This window comes from Parasteatoda tepidariorum, chromosome 10 (assembly GCF_982258835.1).
Source record: "Parasteatoda tepidariorum strain Cologne lab strain chromosome 10, Ptep-v5.0, whole genome shotgun sequence".
Taxonomy (NCBI): domain Eukaryota; kingdom Metazoa; phylum Arthropoda; class Arachnida; order Araneae; family Theridiidae; genus Parasteatoda; species Parasteatoda tepidariorum.
Window position 1 is genome coordinate 23,843,571 of NC_141764.1, and position 12,573 is coordinate 23,856,143.

The 12,573-nt window shown below is 29.4% G+C and overlaps 1 protein-coding gene across 2 annotated transcripts in view; it reads right to left on the minus strand.

Annotated features, from left to right (window-relative positions):
• LOC107453886 (uncharacterized) overlaps positions 1-12,573 on the minus strand; it is a 158,509-nt gene that overhangs the window by 15,136 nt on the left and 130,800 nt on the right. Inside the window, exon 5 of one of the 2 annotated variants that reach the window (XM_071184265.2) lies at positions 1,188-4,612. The exons of the other annotated variant lie outside the window; for it this stretch is intronic. Within the exon in view, the coding sequence (XP_071040366.2) occupies positions 4,363-4,612 (250 nt within the window). The 3' untranslated portion in view covers positions 1,188-4,362. Of the gene's footprint in view, positions 1-1,187; positions 4,613-12,573 lie in introns of those variants that run through there. 2 annotated transcript variants of the gene reach the window in all.

Here is a 12,573-nt window from a genome sequence, read left to right on the forward strand (position 1 = left end):
TTTTGTTTGTTGCAAGACATTTCGCATAAGAACGCGTGCCCCCACTAACCTGTTCCCGTAACCCTGGGAGTACGCGTACCACACTTTGAGAAACACTGCCATAGAACGTTGAGACTGTGGACTTACATTAAATGACGCTTAAATTCTATCCAACCTTAAGAGGACACCATGCCACGGGAGAAATTCTTCGCCGCAAGTTCTTTTTCACCTTAATTTAAAGTATAGGAAAAGTGAGTCCAGACAAACCTAGAATAAACCACAAAGTTTCAAATGATGAAAACAAATTTTTTAAATATCGAACTGAAAATAAATTATGTGAAGATAACTAGGGTTAAGCAATTGAGAATTTTTTTTTTCAATAATTTGTTTGCCTTTTGATATTTTGATTTTTTTAGCGATTAAAACTTAGTGACTTTCTCTAGGTTTGCCTGAACAAACTTTTCCGCCTTTAAATTTTCAATTAGCAATGCAGAGGAAAAAGAATTTGCGACTTAAAATGTCTCCCTTGGTATGGTGTCTTCTTAACACATTGAGCTCACCTTGGTGATTTTGTGCCGTTTTTCATTCATGTGAAATTATTGAAATGATTTTTTACCTGTCCTATATAAATTTAGCATGGAAATATATTCTGTCATAATTTACCTTCATGGTCAACGTTGTATTTTTGTTTTACCGTCATAATTTCATTTCTATTTTGCTGTTGACAATACTGTTTCCTTTTTCTAACCTGTGCTGTTCGGGGCAATATTTCCAACTGCTCCTCTTTTATCAAGAGTTAATTAAGCTAAGAAAAAAATTAAAAACAAGATCTTGCTGAATTTTGGTTAAATTTACTGAAACTTTAAAAATGTCTGGAAAACGGTGAAGTTTTATATGAAACACTAAATTACTTATATATAGTGATAAGAAAAAAAACTTTTATGTCTAAAAAAATTTTTTAAACAAAAAATCAAACATATTTTTTTTTCTTTACTAAAACTTTTTCCCACAGAGCAGTGCAAGTTAGCAATTACGACCTGGTTCAAACGCGTGAAATATATAATTTTTTCTCTTTTATTATGATGTAAACAAAATTTTTATTGACAAGTATATCTTACTGTATCAGTTTATAAGTATTTTTTTAATATTGTAAATGGGTAATAACAACAGTATACATAGGCGTGATGAGAAAGGAGTATTGCAACAGAGCAACATATAAACATTTTATTTATAAAGCACATCAATAACATTTCATGTCGAACTCACTTAATCAAAATATTACAAATACTCAATACACATCATATGAAACAGTAATTTAACAAATGTTCAAATTTGAAAAATATTTAAAATAACAACTGTTTGAACTTTCACAGTACATTTTCTTTTTTTGTTATTCAAGTAATAAAGATACTTTCTTCGTATCAAAGATATAGATCATAAAAGCAATATTTTAGTTATATTCTCAGATGTGTAGCTCGATATTTGACTTTCGATATTTGAACCTCAATTTGTCCTTCAAAAATAAAAGTAAAAGTAGAGTTATTTTTCTCTATATAAACTGATTTTTTTTCAACACGTAAATAAATTTGGCATCATTTTTAAACCGCTTAAGATTGAGTGGTCCAGAATTGAGACCAGAATTTTCAAAATTATTAACACGGTGCCGAAGTTTAAAAATTATCCAAATTGCTTGATCTTTCTATACAAAAAAATTAAGAAAAAATTGTAAATTCAAAATTGAATTCATACTTCCGAATTGAATTCATGGACTTCCACTTGTTCTAATTCGGTGAAAGATCTACGACATAATCATTACAAAATTGCCCTAAAAACAATCATTAAAAATGTTGCGATCATTTAAAACAATTTTAATGTCGACCAGTTTTAACTTTCATCGTAATTTCAATTTTAATAATAATCAATATCCATTATTAGGATCAAACAATGCGTGCTTAAACTTAATTTCGGCTCAAAAAAATTAATTGTGCTTAAGGAATCTATTTCAGAAGCCAGCTTTTTTTAATTAAATTATAATTTGACTTCAAAATTCTATTTTTAATAACTAACACTATCAATTACAAATGATTCCAAATGGGTTTTTTAAGTAAAAATGTCTGCCTATCATTAAAATTTTAAATCTTCCAAATACAGTAAACCATTCTTGGAGAATAAAATATTTATTACATTGGAATATTAACATAAACAATAAAAAGTAAATGTAATTTAGACTTTATATTTACAATACAGCAAATAGTTACATTCTTATGTACACATTTGATTTCATGTAAATTCTGTACAAACATAGCATATCTACAGTATACAGTATTTTGCCAGTTTGAATGTATATACAGTACAAAACGCAATTGTTTTAATTATAATTAAAACTAATTTCTAATAAAGTTTATTTGAATTTTTAATATATGGAGTAAGAAAACATAACTTTAACGTGTTTTAAACTTAATAACGTAACTAAAACATGTATCAAAATTTGTAATTTTAACATTTTTTATTTTAGTCAGAACGAAATAATCTATCTCTTAAAAGATATGGAATTCTTTTGTTAATAAGCATATAAAATGTTGAAACTTAAATATAAATTTAAATTGAGATTTAAACGTGATATAATCCTAAATGTTTTAAAAATCTATATAGAAAATGCTGAAATATTAGGAATGTGGAAGTTTTGTATTTATAAATGTAATGCTATTTTGTTATTTTTAACACATTACAAAAACAATTAAACTCTAAAATAACTCATAGTGACGAAACATTATATAAAGAAAAACATTATTTTCTTATCATTAACATGTTTCTCAAACTACAACTTTTAAATAATTAAACATGCCATAAAGCCGCTAAAAAAGCTTTTATAGCAATAATGTAAAATAAGAATTTAATTTCCAAATCATTAATGTTTGTAATAAATGTATTAATGGTTGTTAGGTATATAAATTATGTAACCGGTTCTTACCAAATGTATTAATGGTTGTTACCATTACTACTTTCATGCATTTGTATAAAGCTTCGTTTATATCAAACTCCTGATTATAATCTATCAGGATAAAATGCAATTAAATATGTACAGATGTTAACATTTCTTTAAAATGGCATTGAAAAAAATTCTTTAAACCCACACAGCACAAAAAATCTCATAATTTTTAATCTCCCATTAATAAAACAGTGTTCATCTGCTATTCAAAACACTTTTTTATGTAATATAACAATCTATATATGTCGATCTATATATGCTCTCGGGTGTAATTCCAAAAAAGTGTCAATTTTATAGAACAAGGAATAGTTTTAATAATGTCTTAAAAAAAAACATTTTGGTTTGGTTGTAAAGTTGTAATGTATTAAAAGAATTTTATAGCTGACGCAAAAACAATGGTGGAAAAGAAATACTGCGCCCAGCCCAATCTTAAAGTTATTTAATATAGCCTCGAGTCAATGAGACCCAGATTTTGATTGTAAGTTATTAACTTACGAGGTGTGTTTAAATATATTTTCGTTTAATCGTAGGTTTCATTAGATTAAAAGACGCTCAAAAAATTTAGAAATAAAAAACCTCTAGCCAGTTAAACAAAATCTATCAACTAAACAAATTTTATTAAGAATAATAGACAATTCATCTTAGCAAGAATTTTACTTTGGCGAAAGTTGAGCTCAAAATTGGCACAATATGGGTCCTGTTTGAACATGCACCGAAGGACCAACAATATCGGCATGTCCATATATTTTAATATTGGTCCTATATAGAGTCAATATCGGTGTTTATAGGGCTAATATATAGTCTATACAAGTTGAATATTGAATATAAAATATCGAGTGAATCTGACAATTCTACATCGGGGTAATATCAGAAAATAACGGCCCATTGAACTCTTATTGAGCCAAGATTATTGAATATTAGTTTTATGAGGGCCCAAGTTATTTTGCTGATATCGTAATAATATATTTGTGTTAACAGCACAATAAATTCTCAATCCTGTCCAGTTTAATAAATGTTTTAACCTTTTTGAAACCTTTCGGAAAAATAAAAATTTAAATAGCGTTATATATAAAAGATCTTTCCAACCTTTTAGGGAGGTAACAAACAAACATTGTCAAATCATTTTCGCTTGTCCAAAATATGTGGGATCATTTGTGCTGCGCGTCAAATCTATCAAAACTTAAAATATCACTTAACTAAAACACACTCTGGGCAAGGTTATTTCGAAAAAACTCCAAAATGGCTATCCATTAAGAATAGCACCAAGTACGTGACATACCCGCTATATTCCACTTGCGGTATTCGAACTTACAAAATCTAGAAACTGTTTTGCACAAAAATAAATTTTTATTTACTTGAAGAAAAAGTCCAGATTTTTTTTTCTCCGGCGCATATTATAGATAATGGCGAGAGAACACAATGGAGACGATTACGATTAAGATGAGAGAGGTTGGAAATGATGAAAGGAAGTTTCCAGATGATGCCATTCTACAATCTTCTGAATCATGTTTAAAGCTTGCACAGTGTGTTTGCACCATAGGACCACCTGCTTTAGTAATGATTTGTTCTCCAAGCCGGGCTGCCTCAACGTTGCATTTTTGTTCTACGGCAATTCTAGTGCATTCTCTGTATCCGTCGAACAAACTGGAAAAAATGAAAAATAAATGCTATGCATAAAATAATTTTAAATATCAAGAACGCATAATTAATACGGAGCAGTTTAAATATTTAATTACGTAAGCAACAAAGGAACGATTAAATAATTTCAAGAAACGGAAGCAGCAAGGCATTAACCTGATATAAATTAATAATAAAATATCGTTATAAATTTCATAAATCAAAAGTTATAAAGGGTAATATATATATATATATATATATATATATATATATATATATATATATATATATATATATATATATATATATATATATATATATATATATATATATATATATATATATATATATATATATATATATATATATATATATATATATATATATATATATATATATATATATTTGCATTGTTCATCACTATTTCTTTCAAATAACTTAGTCTTGATCGAAGAATTAATTTGCTTCTGGTATTCTGTTTTAGTTTCAAAAATTGATTCTGTGAAACCTAATGGTCATGCATAAGTCATGAGAGGTCTTAACATAGCTGTGTATATTAAATAAATAACTCTAAGAAACAAAAGCGGTAAGACATTACTTGATTAAAAAGAAACGTCATTCGCTTCAAAATATATAAATAGGAAGACAATATCTATTCAAAATATGTAAATAGGAATGCAATATCTATTCAAAATATATAAATAGGAATGCAATATCTATTCAAAATATATAAATAGGAATGCAATATCTATTCTAAATATATAAATAGGAATGCAATATCTATTCAAAATATATAAATAGGAATGCAATATCTATTCAAAATATATAAATAGGAAAATGTATAGTCAGCATGCTTCAAGTGCTCATAAACAGACTCTCATTTTTAAGACTTCCCATACGTGTATGAGAAGAAGCAGTCCCGCAGTGGACTGATCGTTAAGACCAGGGCTAAAGAGAATAGAAGGGCTGGTTCACTCCTTTGAAGTATCTCTTGCCGCGCCGATCCTCCGACGTCACTCTAGTGACGTCACTTTGGCGCAAAGCTCGCACTTTTACTTCAAGAACGGAGCGTTTGGCCTTACTAGCTCTAACTAATATTGGATCATTTCTTTTTGCGAGATATTCTAAGACATTAGTTATTTTCTATAATGACTTTCCTCAGTTTTTGCAGTGAATTTACAAGAATTTAAAACTATTATCGAAATGCCAGTTTGCGCGATTGCAACTTGCAAAAATTCTGATATAAAAACAAAAGGAAAAAGTATAATTTTTCGCGTGTTCCCTAAAGTAAATGAACAACTATGTAAAAATGGATTCCGAAATGACACAGTTAATATAAAACCGCAATACGTTTATTCTGTCGTAAAGAACTTTTATAAAAATTCATTATCTAAATAGAAACCGCCTCGCTACTTCATAAAGAAAGAATTAAAAAATAGATAAAGTCAAAGAAAATTAAAATGTAAGTAAAAAGTATAAATAAAATATATAGTATATAGTTGAAATTCTCCTAATTTCATAACATATTTTTTAATGTAGTTATTCTAAATATTTATGATTTTTTTTAAAAATTATATTCTCTTCAATTTAAATATCTATATATTATATTATCGTAAATTTAAATGTCTATAAACAATTGTAAAATTTCTGATGTCATTATGAACCTAAATTATTATTTTGTTTCAGCAATTAGCGTTTAAGGTTGATGTTTCCTAATGATTAAGTATGAACAAATTGCTATTAACGACATATTTTAAAATCAGGGATTATAAATTTAACTTAACTTATCTTTATGAAGGAATATGCAGATAAAAAAAGTGTCGATATATGCGTTCATTTTTCTTAATAGTTAAAGTTAAAACTGAACTTTTTTAAAATAAAGTATTTATCGTGTCATTTTCACCAACTAGCAAAACATTTTTATAAGATTAAAATGGTATTTTTTTAATATAATAACCAAGAAAGTTTTTTTTTGAACTATTTAAGACACGGTTCCCAGCAAATCACCGAAGTCAAGCATCACTGGCTGCGGTCCGTGTGCCGGTGGGTGATCACTTTGAGCAGTCTGCTTAAGAACCGAGGGTGTGCGGTATTGGTCCTCGTTTAACCGTTCTACCTTAAAGTGCTAGACTTCGCGTGCAGGTCGTCGGGCTATCGAAGAGGGGGTGCCATCCCCTCTGCCGAGGATCAAAATTGTGATGGCATGTCTTCGGATCATCCTCAGGGATGCTTCCCAGATCGTCGCCAATAACCCATTGTGCTTCTCTAGTGTGACGTAAATGAACAACAACGAGAAGAAACAAGAGTAATTTGAAATAAAAAACTTAAAATTGCCACCGAAAGTTAGAAAAATAAAGGTGAAAAACAAAACTAAGAAGAACCACAATGGACGAGGGGGCAAATCGGGATAAAATGCATTTCCACGCACTATAGAGAAGTGGTGAGTAACTATCGTCGTTAAAAAGTTAATTAGCATTTATATGAAATCTTGATACCCAGGATTGTTGTTTTATTCATATGGATGCTGATTCCCTTGATAACAATGTTAGTTCTTCACAACCTCTCCGTAGTGCATTTTATCCTGATTTGCTCCCCTCGGCTACTGTGGTTTTTCTTTTTAGTTTTTTACTTTTATTTTTCCACTTTTCGTTAGCAACTTTAGGTTTTATATTTCAAATCACTTTTTTTTCTTCTCGTTCACATCTGGAAGTCTTAAAAAAGGACGCTTATTTTTTAAAACGCTTGAAACATATTGACTGTTACCTGTTATTTATATATTTTTGATGCAAATGAAATTTTTAATACTATAACAAAGCCCGGTTGTCACCATTTTGGCGGAGGTACTCGTATGAAAATGTTCGACTGAAAAACTTACATTAAACTTTTCAAACATAGACAACATTTTAATCACGTACGACATTATGATTCTCTTGTAACTACAATTATCAGTAATAAATCCCATTCTCGCAGACAAGTTGTGTGAACAAAAATTCATTATCAAATTATTCAAGTTCAAAGAATTACTAAACTGAAGTATTTACATTAATTTTTAAAAGAAAATCAAAGAAAGTTTATTTAATTGGGCGAAGTTGTTGAAGCGAGCGTTTCTAATTAAGAAAATATTCATTAGTCAAAACTATTTTGATGGTTCAATTATTCTTAACCGAAAGAATATTTTCATCGATAAATAAGTGATTCTTTAATTCTTAAAATAAACAAATTCCCTTATTATTTGAGAAAATATATAATTTTCGAAAAATTGTTCTGATCTCAGAACATGTGAATACTTTCTCTCCGTTTTAAAACAAGTTATATTATTTTTAAGTTGTTAGCATGGGAGTATTTGAATCAGAAGAAACTGGATTTCTTTAGGGAATCAGTCAGTACACACGCACACACACACATAATTATAGTTTAAATTAAATAATTACATGTACTTGATTGAAACGAGATTTTCTAAACTGAAAACTTCACTAAATATTAACACCTACAGTTTAATAACTAACATTACAATTTCATTAATATTTACAATTCTTTAATAATTTTGTGTTGTTATTCGTAACAAATCTAATAGTTGGTTTGAACATATTTTATTTCATTTTATAACCGTTGAACAGCTGACCCAATTTCATGGGTTTACGACTACTAATGTTCAACTCCGTAGCCTTGTAATTTTGAACCCAATCTAGAAGACAAGGGAACTCCTGGATCGAATATTGGGAGAAATTTTGCCTTCTTGGAGGACTTTTTGATGGAGCTCACCCGCATTTGCGTTACATGGTGAGGAAGACCACGAGAAGCTCCCACGGTTAGCCTAATGGCAAGGGGACTCTAACCCATGATCCGGCTACCACTGAAGATATTTCACGTCAGCACTGTGGTCGGTGCAAGTCGGATGCGGAATTCGTATCGACTGGGATTCGAACCCGGTTCGCCTCATTGGAAAGCGAACGCTCTTTCCCCTGAGCCATCGAGGCTCGGTTTGAACACATTCTTCATATCATGTTCTCTAGCATTTTAAGTCATGTTAGATATTAAATTAATCATGTTGATTCAAATACAATATGCACTTTTAATGTATATTTTTTTGAATCCTTGCCAAAAATGAATGAAAGAAATTATACAAATCGAGAGTTACAAATCAATATTTAAACGAGGAAAAGAAAAAAAAATTATTTAAATCCAACGAAATGAGATTGCGGGGTATATAAACTTGTTTGATATAGAAGTTGAAAAGTGATTGCGAGAAATACATCCAAGTTTTGCAAGGCAATCAAACTGGTTTTGATTGTTAAAGTCCAAGCGTTGAACCAGTACTCTCTTTGATGAATATAGGTATTTTGATGCAAGGAAAGCTATATCTTAAAGTTCAGAAAAACGTGAGAAAGGATTACGCCTTCTTCATTAGTGATTTGATAGCTTCGATATTGTTTTTTCCACACTTAAACTTCAATTTGAGGCCCTTAATGGGTATACTTTGCTTGACAAAGATTCTAAAAATGCATATTAATGGGTAAGGCTGCATAATCAAGGCTATATACTCAAAATAAATCCATTTATATTCAAAAAAGTATATATATTAAAAGTATATATAGTATATATATTAAAAATATCAAAAAAGCTTTCGTAATTTGCAATATCATTTTCTATTGTATTACATTAACAAGCTGTAATTAAATACGGAACCCAGCATAGTATATCCATCTATGATTTAGAAGAATTATGAAACTTAGCTGATATTGTGAACTTTGCTCCCTTAAAATAGCGTTTAATCAAATCCGAAAATGATAGACTTGATTGATACTTTATGCTGTGCGCCTTTTAACCAAATCCGATAAATTAAATTTCCCCTTAACTAAGGCAGTTAAAACTATTTTATTACGTAATAAATCTACTCAACATAAATCGAACACCACTTTAAAATTAAATATAAAATTTAACTAAATTCTTGATAAATTATGTTTAAAATACGTAGAAAGTAAACTTATACCGCCAATAAACGCTCTTATTCTATAAGGTGCTTTTTTTAGACTAAAGATAAACACTGACAACTAAATTTTATTTAATAATTTTATTTCAGTGAAACAAAGATATCCGTGATCACCAAAATATATTAATGATATAAGTAGTCATATTTTTTTTTTTGCTGAAATCATGCATTTGAAACGTTTTTCCAAACTTACGTTTTGTCATTTTATAAAGTATTGTGGGGAAAGTAGTTTTCGACAATGTCAACTTTCATCCATCTAATGATAACTCAAGATGGAATCGAGTTAGCACCTTAGATGTTAATAAATTGATATTTATTAATCGTAGTGGTAGTTATGCTACATTACCCCCTCTCCCCATCTTCATCACTCAAAATGTACTTCCAGATTGAATCAAGTTAGTCACTAGTACAGTGTTTCCCAAACTTATGACTTTTGTGTACCCTTTCCACATTTTTTGTAGCGCTGTGTACCACTAAAAAAAAATAAATGCATTTTTTTTAAAAACATGTTTTTTTTTCTTTTTTGGTACAAAGTTTTGTAGATATCAACCAGCGATCCATATTCTATGTTAGGAATGAAAATTATACTTCGTAAAAATAATCAAAATAAGTAGAATTTATTACATAATGCATTTATTACATACATACTTTGATATAAAAAATCAAATTTGCTATAAAAAAGTTAAAAGTCACAACTGGCTGTTGACACCACTAATTATTAACTGACAACTCAGCAAAAAATAGGCTATAGAAAAGTACATAATCGTAAATTTTCATGGCTAGCTTTGTTTTTAAATAAAAGCTTTTGAAATTTTCGCTTGTTGCAAGATATTTCGCATAAGAACGTGTACCCCCGCTAAACTGTTCCCGTACCCCTGGGGGTACGCGTACCACACTTTGAGAAACACTGCACTAGTACATAAGATATACCAACTCCATTCAATCTTTGGGAACCTTCTAATAGACGAAGGTTGACATAGTAGAAAGCTTCCCCACAGTAGCCAAGGAGCCTTATTGCTTACCACTTTTCTTCAAAAGAGGATTTTAAAGGGCATCGGAGATGAGGTTAATATGTAACTTTGAATTCATTTATAAGTTATGAAACAATTTTAAAAATGTTTTCTAATTACTGCCTTCTCAGGGGTCTGTTCAGACATTTTGTGAAAGGTCCGTTTTTGTAAAATTGTGAAAAAATTACGCGTAATTTGTGAATGAGAAATAAACGCTAAGTCAGATTCTTTCAACCAGGGTCCGCCTTTGTGACTTTGTGCAAATAGGGTCCGGTTATTGCAAAAAAAATTTTCAAGGAGTTTTTAAATTTTAAATAGATACAAGATTATGCTCAACACTGTAAAATTATAATTAAAAAAATTAAATTTTGAAAAATAAACAGCAATTGCTGCTACTAAATTAGAGATACGACATACAAATATTTGGTATTTAGCCTATACTGCTCAACACAAAATATTCATTTCGGACGAATAATGGAAGAAGCGTCTGCCAATGTAATAAACGGAAGTAAATAAAAACGTTTCTGAGACATCTTTTAAGTTAACAAAAATTCGAGAAAACATTCGTCTAATATTAATGGCAATTTTCCTAAAGTATTGAAAACATCGTAAATGTGCAAAATCGTAATAGGCTGTGTGAAAATTTGAAAGAACTTAAATTCTCTGTTAATGAAAAATTTCCTCAATACTTTAATTTGCTCAGAACTATTCATTTGGTTTGTAGACCATTAATCAGAGTAGAAAACCATTAGTTATGACGAAGGAATCTTGAATAAGGGAAAAATAAAAACTCACTTGTATAGAATTTCTTTACTTTGTCAATCTGACAAAAGCACGTCTGCGTTTTGAAACGTAGGAAAATTTTCTTATTAAATTTCAATGTCGAAAAGATAAATAATGTTATCTTCTGTATTCTAATTAAAATAATGGCCGATGAAATATTTTTTAGATGAATACGTCTGTACTATGTAATACGCTAACGAGTTTCCAGCAACGATTAATGCAAATAAAATGCAGCTTGGACAAATTTTAGCAGAAAATTCGTATTTTCGTAAATTATTTTCTCTTTAAAGATTTTCAATTAAATTATTCACATCTTCCTCGGATATTTCTCAACTTTAAAATTAGATATAAAATCTAAAAATCATAAATGTTAAGAAAACGAACAGTCTGAATAACTTTTGATTTGATCACCGGATTTTCACGTTCAATCTCAATGATTCAAGCGTTAAACCTAAGTAAATTAATTCGAACGACATGAAATCAAAGATAAAAGCTTATTTACTCCTATTTTTATACCTATTTTAATGCCTATTTTTTAAGACAGATTTAGGTGGTTAACCCACTAAATAAGGGAAATGGTTAAATGCAATCTTGAATATTTGGGACCAATAGTTTAGACAGGAGAGCGGTCGAAAGTTTCGGCCACTAAATATTAATTTTACTTATTACTCTACGTCAAAGAAGTTACATTACTTTTAATTCGCCAGAACTTTTCAACTGATTCCTTTCAAATTTTGGATTTTTCCTTTAAAAATCACGTAAATTAAATTAGCGTGCAATTAAATTAAATATTAAAGAAAAGTTTTGCAAGTAGAATTATTTGAAAAAACAAGCTTTACAGTTGACTGCTGAAACCTTTTGATTCACTTCTTAAGATACGGAGATCTATCGAAATAAACAAGTAAAAAAAATAGCATTTTAAGTTCGACTGTTCACCTGCCTAAACTATTTTCTAGATTGCGGCTACCCTAATTTTTAAAGGCTAAAAATCCAAAACCGTCGAAAGAAATATACATTTATTCAGAAAAAGAACGTTTTTATATCTGATTTTGTAACTTTAGATATCTTCCACACTAATTTAGCTTTTGAACCATAGGTAAAAATATACTTGATTGTGCCCCTTGGCAAAATTGGCGACTTATGTTTGGCGCCATTCCTGTTTGCGCGAAACACCGTGGTAACATTTAATGGCGGCCAAAACATAA